This window comes from Petaurus breviceps, unplaced genomic scaffold (genome assembly GCF_028583685.1).
Source record: "Petaurus breviceps papuanus isolate PSGF00001 unplaced genomic scaffold, PetGlider_PUasm1.0 90686, whole genome shotgun sequence".
In the NCBI taxonomy this organism is placed as follows: Eukaryota; Metazoa; Chordata; class Mammalia; order Diprotodontia; family Petauridae; genus Petaurus; species Petaurus breviceps.
In genome coordinates, this window is record NW_027187309.1 from 5,150,316 (window position 1) to 5,167,356 (window position 17,041).

At 34.4% G+C, this 17,041-nt stretch overlaps 1 protein-coding gene across 1 annotated transcript in view; it reads right to left on the minus strand.

The window, feature by feature from the left end:
- The window catches only part of CSMD1 (CUB and Sushi multiple domains 1), a 2,654,573-nt gene that overhangs the window by 298,141 nt on the left and 2,339,391 nt on the right, over window positions 1-17,041 (minus strand). Inside the window, exon 42 of the mRNA XM_069065406.1 lies at window positions 3,665-3,853. Coding sequence (XP_068921507.1) covers window positions 3,665-3,853 — 189 coding nt within the window. The remainder of the gene's footprint in view (window positions 1-3,664; window positions 3,854-17,041) is intronic.

Below are 17,041 nucleotides of genomic sequence, written 5' to 3' on the forward strand. Positions count from 1 at the left end.
AATAGGCATGAAATAGTGGAAAAAACACTGGACTCAGAGTCCAGAAACATGAATTTGAGTTTAAATTTCTATATATCCTATCTGGTTATGATAAAAAAAAGTCAATCAATTTTTTTGATCCCCAGATATTGTAGGGGATAAAGTGCTACAGGTTTCTAGAGTCAGGAAGACTATGAGGGCTTCAAAGCTCGTGTTAGAAACTTGTCTGTTAAATGGGCTTTAGTTTCCTCTAAAGTGAAAACAGTAACATTTGTAAACCTTAGAGAGTTCTGGCGAAAAGCAAATGACATAAGGTATGTAAAATGTTTTGCAAAACTTAAAATATTCTTTCAATGTGAGTTGTAATTATCCCCTAACCATCAGAAAAATGAGAATAATACTCCTTCAATATACTTTTTACATCATTGTCAGAGCAGTCCTTCCCAAATCTTATGATGCCAAATGTGTAAACTAAGCTGCAAATTTTAGTTATTCTTATTATCAACCACAGTAATATAGTTTTCAGATAGCTCTTTATGGTTTACAAAGTTCTTTAAATATATAATCTTATTTTTATATATATAAATATTATATATTTATAATAATACATATTCCTGTATGTTAATTGCTATTACATCTCCATTTTATAAATGAGGATCTAGAATCTTAGAGAACTTAAATGACTTTCCCAGAATCATATAGCTAATATGTGGATATGGTAGTAGTGAAACACCTTTTTTCCTGACCACAAGTCTCTCACACTGTCCACTATGCCTACATTATCTTTCTTTCCTATAGAAATATTGAATTTTACAAACAAAACACCTTTGGTTTGAGTATGATTCCTTAAAAGTTTGTAGATTAGATATACAGAGAGAATTTTAATATACATTAGATTCTACTCAGCAAACCACTTTTGGTATCCTGCTCTGTTGAACAGAATTAATCCCTAGTATGATGATGTAAATATACATAGATTTAATTTTTTCTTCATATAAATAAGATTTTTAGATTTAGAGAGAGAATTAATCATAACAATACAATATTATAGATCTTTATAATAGAAAATAAAATGGTTGACTTGATTAGATGCAAAATGGACTATAAGCATAAATGAAATAACTCAATAAAATTATATGTTTACAAAAATAAGTGCACTGCTAGATATTAACAAAAAATGAAAATAAGGCCTGATACCCCTCCCCCCCAGGTTATTTGATAACAACTGATATTGAAAGTAATACCATTGTACCAAATTATCTTAATTGTTTTGTGGGGGAGGGGGAGGTTGTTTTGTTGTTGTTTTGTTTTTTGTTTTTTTTTTTGCTTTTTTGGAGGGCAATTGGGGTTAAGTAACTTGCCCACGGTCACACGGCTAGTGTGTAGTGTGTGTGTGTGTGTGTGTGTGTGTGTGTGTGTGTGTTACATGTCTGGGGCTGAATCTGAACTCAGGTCCTCCTGACTCCAGGGCTGGCACTCTACTCACTGTGCCACCTAGCCGCCCTAGTGACTGGCTCTTTGTGGGCTTGTGGACCATGGAGCTTTCTTGGCAAAGATACTGGAGTGGTTTGCCATTTTCTTTTCCAATGGATTGGTTAAATTACTTGCCCAGCGTCACAGAGCTAGCAAGTGTCTGGGATTTGAACTCAGGTCTTGATTCCAGGTCAGACCTCTATTAAGTGGGCTATCTAGCTTGGGGGTGGGATGGTTTAGGGAGTTAGATAAAAGGAACAAGTTATCTGAGTCTGTGATTTCACTGGATTGGGAACTTCTGAAGAAAGTCCTTCCACCAATACAGGTAAGTACCTCCTCTGCAATTTATTGCCTTAAAGAGTTATCTGAGTCATTGAGAATTTTCTCAGGGTCACACATATAGGTGAAGGGAAGAACTTGAACTCTGCTCTTTCTATCTTCAATTGTAGCCCTCTGTTCACTATGATACTTTCTCTTTCGGTACTCTCCATAGAAAATTCAAAAGACAAGTAATTTTTGTCACATTAATAGCCTAATTCTGAGCCTAAACACTGGATTCTTAGTCTCCCACTTGGTTTTGGTAAGAAATTCATTCATTGTTGAGTTAGTGATGATTTTATCTGATCTCATTCTTGCAAGCCTTTATCATTTGTGTCTTTATTAATGTAAAAAAGGTGTTGAAGACAAAACTCTCCTTGCTCTAAGAATTTATAATTTAAATGATAGAATCCAAGGAATTCAAACAAAAATTCCATTGAATAAGTAGATGTATTAGTTTGAAAAGTTCAAAGTAATTTGCTGGTTGATTTCACTGTAGACTAATAAGGACTTTTAAATTGGGAACTATAACTGAAAGTCTTCATAGAAAAACTTAGTTTCTAATGTGAAAAAGAGTCAGGTGTATCTGAAATAATGTATACCACTGCTATGTTTATTTCTTCTAAAATTCAACTTTAGAACATGCTTTGTTTATAGGTTATTAAGTAGGTGATAGACTGAAGATTAGGGAATTATTTAAGGCAGAATTTTTTTTAGGCTAGCAATGAGAAAATAGAAAGATAATGAAAAATGTATACCTGTTAGCCTTTTCAACCTTCAATAGAAACCCACACAGCTAGACTCCTTTTCTTTTGAACCACTGGCCTATGAATATTTAGCATTTCAAAGATTGGCAAAGCTAATAATTTCATTATTTTTTTTCATAGAAAGGAACCACATTGATCAGTATTAAAATGTCAGTTTTATTACCATTTCTGTGATTCATTTATATCTTGCATAATTCAACTAAGTAAACAGAAGCAGTATTGCATAGTGGATTGAGAGATGTCTTGAAAGCTAGAAGAACATATTTTAAATTTGATGTCTGATACATAATGACTGTATAACCCTGGGCAAATTTCTTATTCTCAATGCCTTATGCCAGTGATCCTCAAACTTTTTGGTCTTAGGAATTCTTTATACACTTAAAAATTACTGAGTACTACAAATAGTTTTTGTTTATGTGGGTTACATCCATCAATATTTCCTGTACTAAAAGCATAAGATTAATAACATTTTAAAATATTCACTTATCAATTCATTTAAAATAACTATAAATACAAGATGCTAATATAAATTATTTTAATGAAAATAACCATTTTTCAAAATAAACATATAGTGAGAAGGGTAACATATTTTTGCATATGTCTGCAAATTTCTTTAATGTCTGGCTTGAAAGTAGTTTATTTTCATATCTTCTAGAAGTGCCTCCCACCTATACATCCTTGCCTCTTGAAATCTTTCCAAAGCGTCAAGCTTTCTCCTGCTACAAATAGATGACCTCTGGTTTCTGCACCCTTTACCTCCCCAAACAGATGTTGATCTCTTTTCTGTGAGCCCCATAATAACTCTCTACCAAAAGAAGGAACTAATATCCCAGCATCTACTACAGATATGTATAAACTCGCCTTATTATAAGTTACTTGAAAGCAGGGACTATATCTTCTTTATGTTCATATTCCCCTACAAAGCCTAACACAACAGCACAATAAAATAGTAACTATTTGCACAATAAATTTGCACAAATAATTATTTGTAAAATAAATAAAAAATTAAATAAATATTAACATAATAGTGACTGTGCTGAAAAACATTTTTTTTTAAAATATTAAAAGAGTCTGCAACAGTATCAAAAGAGAGAAAGAGCACTACTGTGACAAATTTAATAGCATACCATCACATCGTGGGAAGGGGTAATTCCAATTTCTGTTGATCCCATGCTGGCAGGTAAGGACAGGATGGCCTATTAGAACATATCCAGGGTAACATTCAAATGAAATGGATTGTCCCACACTATAATCCGAGTTGACCATATACCCATTTTGAAATGGTGGAGGATCTGGGCAATTTTGTAATTCATAAGCTGAAGAAAACAAACAAACAAAAAAAGAACCAGCACAAGTTTAATATGTTAAGTTAATGTTAAACAAGGAGGCATTGACTAGAGTTATTATTATACTTTGCCAAAATTAATCTGACCAATAAATTATCATTACAAAATAAGTAGAACACCTAGATTATTTCAGAAAACTCACAGATTCTGTGTTTTCACATTTTAAATAATTCATTAGTACTTTTAAAAATAATTCACTCTAAAGATCTTTATTTTTTTGTCAAATAAAAGAGCCATATGTCCCCATTTTCCTTTCTAAAAACAATTTAATGAAATGAGTTTTAAAAAGTGACAGTCTCATGTCACCAAATGCCTTAATGTAAGGATAGCTCTTGCTTACAAGATTTGCTTCTTCTGGAGGTGACAAAAAACATAAGAAAGAAAAGATTCGAAATATACTTACATTTAGAAAGATATAAGACGAATTTCACAAAAATACAATATAAATTCCAATAAAGAGAACATATAATTTATTTTTGTTAAATTAATATTAATATCTTTCATTTTTAAGTACATTTCTTCATTTCACAGAACTGCAAAATCACAGCCTTTCTGTAATAAAGTTACAGGCATTCTAGTTCACTCTGCATCTGAATAGAATCTCCTCTGTAAGGTCTCCAACAAATACAGACTTAATGTGAACTTGAATGACTACGGAAGAGGACTCCCCAACTTCTCATGACAGTTAATTTTTGAATATTTCTAATCATTTAGTAGTTTTCCCACTTCTTGTTCAGTTTTCATTCATGTCCGACTCATTGTGAGCCTATTTGAGGTTTTCTTGGCAAAGGTACTGGAGAGGTTTCACATTTCCTTCTCCAGCCCATTTTAGAGTTGAGGAACTGAAACAGGGTTAAATGAATTGTCCAGGGTCACAAAGCTAGTAAGTGTCTGAGGCCAAATTTGAACACAGAATGAGTCTAGATAGCTAGACAGCTCAATGGAAAGAGTGCTAGGAATGGAGTCAGGAAAACTTGAGTTTAAATTTGGCCTCAGACATTTATTAGTGTGAACCTAGGCAAATCATTTCAACTCTTTCTGTATCAAATTCCTTCTCTGTAAAGTGGGGATAATAATAGCCCCTGCCTCCCAGAGCTGTTATGAAGATAAAATGACATATTTGTAAAATGCTTTGCAAACCTTAAAGTGCTATAAATTCTAGTTATTAATAATCGCTAACATTCTACAATGTTTTCATGTTTGTAAAGCACTTTAAATGAATTATCCTCTTAAAAAAAACTTTTGCATTTGGCATTACTAAATTTTTAAGATATTATATTAAGTTATATTTTTAAAATAAGGAAATAGAGTTCCAGAAAGATGAAATACCTCGCCTTTGGTAACACAGCTAGTAAATGTTCATAAGTGGGATTTAAAACCTGGTCACTTGACTCTGTGCTAGATGTTGCTAGATGTTGTGTTCATTTGTTGTCGTGTCCAACTCTTCTTGAGCCCAGGCACCATAATACAACCACGGCCTTCTATCCTCCACTGCCTCCCAAAGTCTGTCCAAGCTCATGTTTGTTGCTTCCATGACACTGTCTATCCAACTCATCCTCTGCTATCACCTTTGCTTTTGGCTTGAAATCTTTCCCAGCATCAAAGTCTTTTCCAACAAGTCCTGTCTTACCATCATGTGGACAAAGTATATGCCATATGAAAATGCTTCAAATACTTAAAGTCAGTTCTTATGTTCCCTCGAGCCTTTTTTCTCCAGTATAAACAGCATTATTTCCACTAAGCTGGCTTCCCCCTCCTTGGCTCACCCACTCTCCTCTGTTGGATGCGCCTTTTGCCTCCTTAAGGCAAAGCAATCCCTCACACTGCTTCCCGAACACACTGCCTGGGTGTAGTCAGGAATCAATGACTTTAGTGAAAGATCCATTTACTCTGCAAGAATGATCCATATTGTTATTGTTTAGTCACTTCAATCGTATCCAATTCTATGTGACCCTACTTGTGTTTTCTTGGCAGAGACACTTGGAGTGGTTTGCCATTTCCTTCTCCAGTTCATTTTACAGATGAGGAAAGAGGGTTATATCCATTTAAAAAGTAATAAAAATAGTTTTCATAACTTTTTAAGTCATGGAAGATTAAAGATCACTTCAGGCAACTTAGCTGGCAAAGTACATAGAGCACCTGACCTGGAATCAGGAAAACCGGAGTTCAAATGTGACTCTTTACATTTAACCTAACTAAATTCTCACAACTGTATATTCAGTCTGTCATCCTAGCCCAGTGAGATCATATTTGGATTCTAATTTCTTTCTGACTCTTTCTAGCTGTGTAACCTGGACAAGTCATTTTGCTTCTTCATGGCTCAGTTTCCTCATCTCTAAAATGGGGGTAATAATAATATCTACTTTCTAGAGTTGTTGTGAGTTTCAAATGATATATTTGTACAGGACCCCAAAATGTAAGAACATTGTAGCAAAACTGTTTCCACTACAGTTAGAGTGCTTCTCTGAAGGACAGACTTTGTCATTTACTCCACCATCTGATCATCTACAGCTCTTCAACAGGCTCCTAAGTTTTGGTGAATTATAATAAGCTTTTGAGTCTGGTTAGTATTTACATTTTCCAATGGTTCTGGATTTTTCTTTTTGTTAATGATCACATCAGTTTTGAAAAGAATATAGATAGAAATGCAAGCTACTCCAAATCCCACCAAACTCACAAATAAATTTTGTGTTGTTTTTTTTTTGTTTGTTTTCTCTCTCCTTTCACATCATGAGTTGTAAAAGGTTCATAATTGCAACTTTGGGGGCAACCTCATGTATATGAGTGATACTCACTATAGCTCAGTATTGTCTAGCTGTTATTTTTTTAATTGAATTACTAAAATAATAGGTAGATCGGAGGAGCTCTGAAGACACTGCATAACATAATTTTGAATAGTCACCTGGGGAACAATAAGGGAAGATATGGATAGGAGGTTAGATCTGTTTGGGGGATTTCAAACTAGTTAAATCATCAAATCCAAAATGTAGTGATTAGTATCAACACAGAATGAAGTCAGTAGTGGAATGTCTCACAGAACCATACTTAGCTGTGTTCTGCTCATTATTTTTATCAATGAATTGGATGAAGGGACAAATATCATGCTTGGATGGCTAACCTACTGAATAGCAGAATCAGAATCCAAACATGATCTCACTGGGCTAGAATGACAGACTGTTGTGACAATTTAGTTAGATGTAAAGCCTTTAAAACTTGGACTAAAAACATTATCTCACAGGTATAGGGTTTGAGAGATATAGTTGATGAGAAAAACATGTGGGCTTTTAAGTGTACAGCAATCTCAATATCAATCAGTTGTATTATTCCATAGCCAAAAAAGTCTAGTCCTATCTTAGATTACATTAAAATAAACATGGTATGGTATATGATAGAGTTGGTAGTGCTGTAGTCTCTCCTAAGCAGACACATTTGGGAGATTGTATTTTGGGATACAGTGAGATTTTAGGAAAAGTATTGACAATCTGCAGTGCATCCAGTAGAGGACAACCAAGATGGTGAGGTGACTGAAAACCGTGTCATAGTAGGGTTAATTTAAGGAAGGGAAATGTTTATCCTGGTAAAGAGGGGTATATGGTGGGAGTCTGGGGAGGGGTGTGGTAGAGGAATTGCAGTCTTCTTGGAAGGATCTCTTTTAGAAAAAGGATTAAGCATACATTATTTAACCTAAGAAGGCAAAACAACCGATGGGTAGAAATTATGGGGCAACAGGTTTTGGTATAATGTGAAGAAAACTTTTTAATCATTAATTCTGTCTAGGAATTGAATGAGTTACCTTAAGGTAATGTGGGGAATAATAAAGAAGCATAGTGGCTTCCCTATGATTTGAGGTCTTTAAGGAGAAGTTGGTTGCAATTTGTTCAGCATGTTATATAGGTGGACTAAATTTTGGCATGTAGGGAGGACTACATGTCTTCTGAAGTCTTTTAAACTTTGTAATTCTAAGATCCAATAATTTTATGCAAAGAAGAGAAGTGGCAAAAATAACGAAATATCCCAAGTTTTTGGAAGTATATCCATATTATTCATGATTCTAAAAGAAGAATTGTGACTCTGTAAGACAATCTAGTTTTTAGAATCTTTATGTATTATACCAGAATACAGAATCTGATCATTTTCTTCATTAAGACTTAGTCAATAACTATTTATTGGTTGATGAAGGCTACAATTTAATCTAGGCACAGAAGAGGAGAATCTATACTCACTCTTCCCTTTTCTCCCATTGACCGGACATAATTTCAAGTTACTACTTATGTGTGGGTACCCAGAGAGACAGAGAAATAAACAGGCACTCTCAAATCCTGACTAAAGATATGACTATGATTTTATGTTACTAGTGGGAAGAATAATTTTACATGAGTATAAAATGCTCCATGTATCTATGTGAGCCTGATTCTATGAGCATGGAAGTTTATCTGTAAGGTTGTGTTTATGTGCTTATATAGGTAAAGATGAAGGGCAGCTAGATAATACAGTGCTGGGCCTAGAGTCAGAAAGATTCAACTTCCTGAGTTTGAATCTGACCTCAAATGCTTACTAACTGTGTGACCCTGGGAAGTCACTTAACCCTCTTTGCCTCAATTTTCTCATCTTTAAAATAAATTGGAGAAGGAAATGGAAAACCACTCCAGTATCTTTGCCAGGAAAACACCAAACATGGTCATAAAGAGTTAGACATGACTGAACAGATAAAGATGATTGTAATGTGAGCTCACTCATATGGGAAAAGGTAAACTAATTCTATAAATTTATATAAATCTTCATGGTGAAAGCTTTTAAAATTTATTTGCAAGACTGGACTATGAAATAAGCATACAAAAGCACAAACATATATGCATGTAAACAAGGTATAAATATCCTGAATAATATAGGTCACTTTCACTGATATGGTCAAACATAAGTAGCTCTTTATGTTAAAAAAAAAAAGAGGCAACAATAAAGTGATGGTTGTCATTCAAAAACTGAATGGGAGACTGGATTTTGAACTGTTGGAAGTGACTCAATGAAAAGCAAAATTGCAGCAAGGCACCAGGGCTTCTTTTTTGTCTTTTCTTTTTCTTTTTTCCTTTTTTTGTGCTTTTAATGAGATGGAATGTTATTCTACCTAGTGACTGCTCCCACTATACTCTCAGTATGCAGTCCAAATGAGACTAGCATCTTCCTTTTAATCAAACATTTCAGGCACATGTCTAACCATCCAAAATGAAAGGCTAAAAATATACTCCATTTGGGAGAGTCGGCAAGCCCTGCCTAACCAGAAACACGAGTCCACAAACAACAGATGTGTTTGGATGTGTTCAAGGCAATTCTGGGAGCTCAGCAAAGCTCCAAAGCCTTCATTGTGACAGGCAACTAAGTAACATGTTCAAAATTTAATCATATTATGTTGTACAAAGTCTGTATCTATTAGAGCTATAAATGGCAATCCTAACAATTGTTTACACTTGATTGTAATAAACCATTTTAAAGTAATTATTCCAGTTAATTTATCTTAATACATGGTAGTATTTGCATATGTTCTCCAAGCCTCTGCTACATACACAGAAAGAAGCAGAAGTCATAATACAGTGGAAGAATAGCTTCTCAGTGGCTTTATTTCATGTATGTCAATATTCTCAATTCTTCAAATATATCTGTAATTGCATCCATTGACATTCCCTCCACTAATGCAGAACAAAAATCAGGACCCTTTCCTCCTCCAGTATGACTTTTCCATGTACTCCCACAAGGGTATCACAGGGCATCCTAACCATTCACACATGAAAAATCAAGTGGATAAAAATATGTGTTGTACTAATTGTTTATGGTTAATAATATTTTCTAATTGAATGATTTTGATTGTAATTATATTTTTTTAAATTTGTGTCTACAATTAATAAAAGCAGCTATCACATAACTCTTTAAAGTTTGCCAAGTACTTTAAATGTTATGTCATTTGAACCTAATAACAGTATGAGGGTGGTTACTGTAGATATGCTTATCTCCATTTAACAGATAATAAAACTGAGGCTTAAACAGGTTAAATGGAGGGGTGGCCAGGTGGCTCAGCGAGTAAGAGCACAGGCTCCAGTGTTGGGATGACCTGGGGATCAAATATGGGCTCAGATACTCAGCACCACACCCAGAAATAACTGGCCATGTAACCTTGAGCAAGTTACTTAACCTTGATTGCTTAAAAAAAGAAAAAAAAAAGAAAAAGGTTAAATGGTTTGCCTAGAGCCACACTACCACTATGAAGTCCTAGAGGGACGATTTGAACCTAGGTCTTCTTGACTCTCTATACTTTTCGTTACCATTTGTCCTAATAAAATTGTACAATGATGTGCAATTTTGTTTCAATATTTACGAGTAAAATATTCCTAAATCACATGAAGGACAGTTGAGAGTGAAGAGAGACAAATCATATCATATGAACAGAGTTAAGAAAGTGGCAGTGAACATGGAATTATGGCATTTAGAGGTAAAAGGGGTTATGGAGATCATCCAGTTCAACACCTTCCCTAATTTTATATATGCCTTGCCCAAAGTCACACAAATATCAACAGCACAATTAGGACTCAAATTCATGTTTTTGACTTCAATTATAGTGTTTTTTGGTTACTCTACCACATGGCTTCCCTGAGGACTTGGGGTAATTCCTTAGCATTGGTTGCTCTCCAGATAGGAAGAGTGCCACTGGTTACAAAAAGGCCTATAGAAGTTCTAGAAAAGGCAGAAGGATCATAAAGTCAATTAATTCCTAATCCTTCAGTTGGAGACCTATCTAGCTGGGTAGGAGGTTATAGAATTCCCAGAGATGCAGGGTGTTGTTTTAGGGAATTCATCCGTGCTCATAAAAAGAGGAGGCAGGAAGACTAGGCCACCTGGTTAAGAATATCTGAGTGATAATACCATTTCTGACACACAATTGCTCTGTGACCCGGGGCAAATCACTTCACAGATAACTGGTCTGTATTAGTAAAGGGAGTGTCTTTACTGAGAGTTGCTTATACAATTGAATCATAGGTCTAGTCCAGAACAAAAAGAGAAGTGCTTGAAACTCCAGAAATGGAAAGACATATTACATCCTTTAAGAAGTTCTCATTTCTAGTAATCTCTCTTAGGTGTTAAAAAAAAAAAAAAAAAAGGAAAGCATCTGACAAAATGTCCAAATATATTCAAGTAGGTCGGTTTTATTAGCAGGAATTTGGAAAAAAAAATTAAAAATAAGGAAAAATCACTGACTTCCTAAACAATGGACAGATTAACTAAACACACCTCACTCCCTTTTAATGACCCAATCCATTTTGTGGGATTGTACAAGATCTACCTACACCCCTCCTATTAGGAATAATCTTATCTCTTCATATCCTTTGGCTTCAACCTATTTTTGACTGCCCAGAAAATGACCAGTGTAAAAAAAAATGACAGAATACATGTATATCTAATGAATGGAAAATGTTTGATGAAGTTCCACTATAGCCCTAATAGAAGATTGAGGAAATTAAGAATCTAAAAATGTAGTTTAATATATGTTATTTATTTGAAATCTTTAAAATTGATCATTGATGCAAATAAAATTCATATGATCAGGTATAACAAAAGGAAAAATATTACAACTTTGCTAAACAGACTTATGAGATCATGTATAGCAAGAACATATGCCTTGTGTTAGATGGGGGAGTTCTATCTATTTACACTTGGATTTGTACACTGCAATTCAGTTCAGGGTGCCAATTTCTCTTACAATTTAGCTAATTTAATGTTGTAAAACACTATATAGTTACCAAAAGATAAGACCATTTACGCTTATTACCCGAGAATTCTACTCTATTATTTCCTTTTCATATGAAGGTGACCCTGGAATCTTGAAGACGATGTCTGCAGAACTTAAGTTCTTTAAATTTCTATTATTCTGGAAAGCTTGGAAGATGGATTTCATTGTCTAAAGTTACCACAGTCAGCTTAAAAGCTATTTAATTTAATGGGGGAAGAAAAAGGGGAAAGAAATAAGCATTTACACAGCACCTACTATGTCTCAGGCTCTGTGCTAAGCACTTTACAAATATTATCTCATTTAATCCTCACAACAATCCTACAAGATAATATGTAATAATCGTAATAGATAATAAACGCTGTTATCTCACATCTTAATGCTAAGGAAACTGAGGCAAACAGAGGTCATTGTTTGGGGTCAATATTAAAAGTGATTTGTACCAGGTGGCTCAGCGAGTAAGAGCACTGGCTCCAGTGTCGGGATGACCTGTGGATCAAATCTGGGCTCTGATACTTAGCACCACACCCAGAAAAAACTGGCCGTGTAACCTTGAGCAAGTTACTTAACCCCTATTGCTTTAAAAAAAAAAAGTGATTTGTCAAGGATCACGTCACAGTAAGGGTCTAAGGCCAGATTTAAGTTTAGATCTTCCTGATTCCAGGTCCATTCAATATACTGTGTAGTTGTACCAAGTTTGATAAATCCCCTAATTTAGTATATATATATGATCACATTAACATGAGTACTCCCTCCCATGACTCTTTTCAGAATTCCCTCCTTATCTACAAAAAGAAAAAGTTGAATTAGTTTTCTTAAATATCTTTTTTCTGTAAATTTTTATATGCTAATCTTAATTCCTATAAATAATGATTGATTTTTTTCAGATATGTCCCCTTCTATTATTCTGTCATATTGAACTGGATTATATAACGTATTCATAAGGTAGGTGTGGCATAGAGGAAATCATACTGGATGTGGAATCAAGAGATCTGTGTTCAAATTCTTGTCCAAGGACTTATTATCTGAGTGATCTTAGAAAAAAATCACTTCTGAATCTTATTTTCTCTGAGCCAACATTATTTCATCTGTAAAATGAGAGTAATAATACTTGTAAAAGCCTCACTATGTGGTTATTGAGAGGTTCAAATAAGTTAATGCTTCTAAAGTGCTTTGAAAACTTTAGAGTGCTATATTAATGTCAGTCATGATGTACATGGAGACAGCACTGATAAAATACCCTAAGTGATCTATTAAAATGTGAAAGTTATTTTCCTCCTTCAGTCTCTTAATTCTTTTCTCTTCCTTTCCATTCATTTCTCTTCCACTTCATTACCTTTCCTTCTCTCTGGTAGATAACATAATAAGCAGTGAAATCATATGACCTTAGGGAGACTGTAGATTTTTTGTAAAATATAAAATGAACCTCTGATAATGAAATTATCACTACAAATTAGTAAAAACAAGTTAATGTCTAAATTTGTTTTCTAAAATCAAAAGACAAGAGATCTTTGCATTTCCTAAATGGTGCATGTAAATATGGTTTACCAGATAAATCAAATATTCTGAAAACTGATGAGACTATATGGTAATATCATGTCTCAAAAACAAAAGTGCTGAATGAGGTTGTATCTATACACATATTATGTCCTTTGACTCACTTTTTTTTTTTTAAAGCAATCGGGGTTAAGTAACTTGCTCAAGGTTACACGGCCAGGTGTTTCTGGGTGGGTAATAAGTGTCTGAGCCGGGATTCAATCCCCAGGTCATCCGGACACTGGAGCCGGTGCTCTTACTCACTGTGCTACCTGGCCGCCCCGACTCACTTCTTAAAGAGTCACTCAAAGTGAGCACTTGAAAAGACCTTAGCTTTAAAAGGTCAAGGTCTCCCACTGCATCTTAGGCCATCTCTAGTCATCCTGATCAATATCTGGCCACTGGACCCAGATGGCTCTGGAGGAAAAAGTGAAACTAGTGTCTTTGCACAGTCCTAACTCAAATCAAAATCAATTGCAAGTCATGTCATTACCTCCCCAATGTCATGGTCCTCTTTGAGAACAAAGGACAAACCACAACCGCAACCTTAGGATGATTCAATGCATATTTAGAGAGTAGATAGGGTACTATTATATATATAAAAAAAAAAAGCACACATCTTTTGCTTAACTCTTGTGTTTATATCTTTAAGGACTGGTTAAGTGAGTCTAGTGGTGAGCTTGACTTACTTTTTGACTGAAATCAAAATCATCCCAGGGAGCATGGAGAAACACAACTCATGCTCAATTGCTTGCCACAATAACAAGCTCTGTAATACCTGAGCCTCAAGCTAATTTTTTTGTTTTGATAACAATAATGATAGATTAATAAAGTTAAACATCACCTAGCAAATAATTTGATCAATATAATAGAAACCACTGAGTGAGTTAAAAGAGAAAAGCCAAGGACTTTTGAAAATAGAACAATTAAAATTTTCCATTTTTAAAAGACTTTGAATTTTCTATTTTACTACCTTCAAATTGATGTTTTATGATGGTACATAATTTATGATATCGTGGAAAGGGTAGAACACCACCTGAATGCTCAATACTCCAATTTTGTTAAGTGTTGTAAAAATGCTAATAACAAATAGGGAGCAGCATAGTAGAGTAGAAAGTAGACCATCTCTGAAGCTGGTAACACTTGAGGTCGAGCCTTGACTTTCATATATATATGAGTAGTCTTACCACATTCTAGCTGTGTGATTATGTAAAAGACACTTAACTTCTCAGTGCACTAGGCAACTCTATGACTGAATTACAAACAGGTTGTCAGTCTGATTCAGGAGGGAGTACTTCTATCCCTGTACTTCCCTACACTAATGAAATCATAAGTCCTGATTCTTAAAAATAAATAAGTGAATGAAGAAAAAATAGATGGATAGATATGTGGATGAATACATAAGCAGACCAGATGAGCAATAATGTCCCCCAAAATGCATGTTAACACAAAAAATAAACATCATATGTAGTAAAGCAACTAAGTGGCACAGTGGATAAAGTAATGGACCTGGAGTCCAAAAGACCTGAGTTCAAATGAAACTTCATATTCTATCCAATTGTATGACTCTGGACAAGTCATTTGACCTCTGCATACTCAGTTTCCTAATCTGTAAAACAGGAATAATAATAACACCAACCTCCCAGGTTTATTGGGAGAAACTAATGAGATAATATTTGTAAAATGCTTTGCAAATCCAAGGGGCAGCTAGGTAGCATAGTGGATAGAGCACTGGGCTTGGAATCAGGAAGATTCATCTTCATGAGTTCAAATCTGACCTCAGACACTTACTAGCTATGTGACCCTGGGAAAGTCAGTTAATGCTTTTTGCTTCAGTTTTCTCATCTGCAAAATGAACTGGAGAAGGAAATGGCAAACCACTCCAATATCTCCACCAAAATAAAGACCCCAAAATGGGGTCACAAAGAGTCGGACACGGCTGAAATGTCTAAACAACAACAAATTGCAAACCCTAAAGTGTTATATAAGTGCTGCTGCTGTTGTTGTTGCTGTTTAAAGTTTGAGAAATATTTTACATAACCTTATTATATGTTGGTCCTACAACAATCTTTGTGAAGAAGGCACAAGAAGTATTTGGTCTGGATCTATGACTTCTGTAGTGAACCCTTAATGTGAGAATGCCCTCCTCCACTCACATCAGCAACTTTTCCATAACTTAAAATCTAATGAGACTGGGACATTGAGAGCTTAAGTGATTTGTCCAAGGTCATACTAATGGTAATGTATCAGAAGAATAACTTCCTCCTAGATCTTCCTAACACCAAGTTTGATCTCTCTCCACTATGTCACGGTGCCTCTCAATAGCAGTATTATTAATCTCATTTTACAGATGAGAAAACTAAAAAACGAAAATTCGAAAGGTTAAATAACTCATTTATGGTCACACAATCTATAAATGCATTGGCGGGAAGATCTGAACCCAGGTCTTCCTACCTAAGTTCGAATCCACCACTCTCTTTACAATATCATACTGCATTTAGAGGCATCATTTACCAATAAGTAAAGTAATATGAAGGGTTTAAAAAAATTAGTATGTAATGTGAATGAAAATGGTCCTCACTGTAAAGCATATATTTTTCATTAACAGCCAATTATTTGAAAATGTCTTCTGTGCAAATATATCTGCTTTCCAGTTGTCAATATTGTTGCTGTTTGCTTTAGAATGTGATCTAACTTAATTTTTGTTAACCCAAGTGCCATATTTTTCATTTGCACAAGTTTTATTCCAGAAATTTAATATCATGACAGCCACATCCACTGGTGACATTTTTGACCTTTATATAGACTTATAAATAAATGACAGGTATTTAAGTAGCAGGTATACAGCATATATATCAGCTGAGTGACAAGAATTCTTTTTGTAATTTATGGATCTTTTCATGACTTATTAATTAGATCCTTAACTTATAAATCACAAGTAGGGCTTATAAATTTTGATGTGACCTACAAATCTGTGCAGTGGTGTCACTTTGCCAATTCATAAACTGCATAAATGGCAAACACTGATAAACTATCTAATTAAACCTGAAAATGTACACTTCAGGCAGTTATGACATTGTACAACAAAGTGGAACACCTTAAATTAATTATCATGTGCTTTACCTTCTTATACATGCACTTACACATTAATGTTATGCTAAACTAATTGCTTGGAATGGAAATAATATTGTTATTCAAGCAGAGAACAGTAACTTAAATTACTAAAAGTTAGGTTAAGATTACCCAATTATCAAAATGATCTGTCAGCCAACGAACTCTCTTATCTTTCTGTACATGATGCCAAACTAGGCTAACCTTTTGTTGCTGTTCTTTTTCCAGATTCAATTGTAAAAGCAGCATTAACAACCTTATCTGGAAAATAGGTAACATAAATAAAACAAGGAAATTCGTCTGGCAATGGAAGAAATATGAAAAGGAAGGAGAGGTGTTATATAAAGTAAAAAAAAAAGGCATCTTAAATGTGTAATTATGTCACAAACATGGAAATTTACCCTTGTGTTTTTGCCATACAATATTAAATTCACAAGAAAATGATATCTGGACACTGAATTGGAAAGAATCTTTTGAAAGGCTACTTATCAGTGCTGACCTAGCAGTGGTGCCCCAGAAGTTTATATTGGGTGTTCAATTATTTAATATTATGTACAGTGATTTGGATGATAGTATGAGGAACTTGTTTATTAATTTGGCAAATGAAAAACCACTATCTTATAAAAAGTTAAAGCAGTCCCAAAAATAAAAATTAAAAAAAAATAAAGTTTTTATTTGCTAGTAAAGCATAAAATGCAACAGATATTAGTGCATGTTAGTAAACTTGGGAAGGAACAACT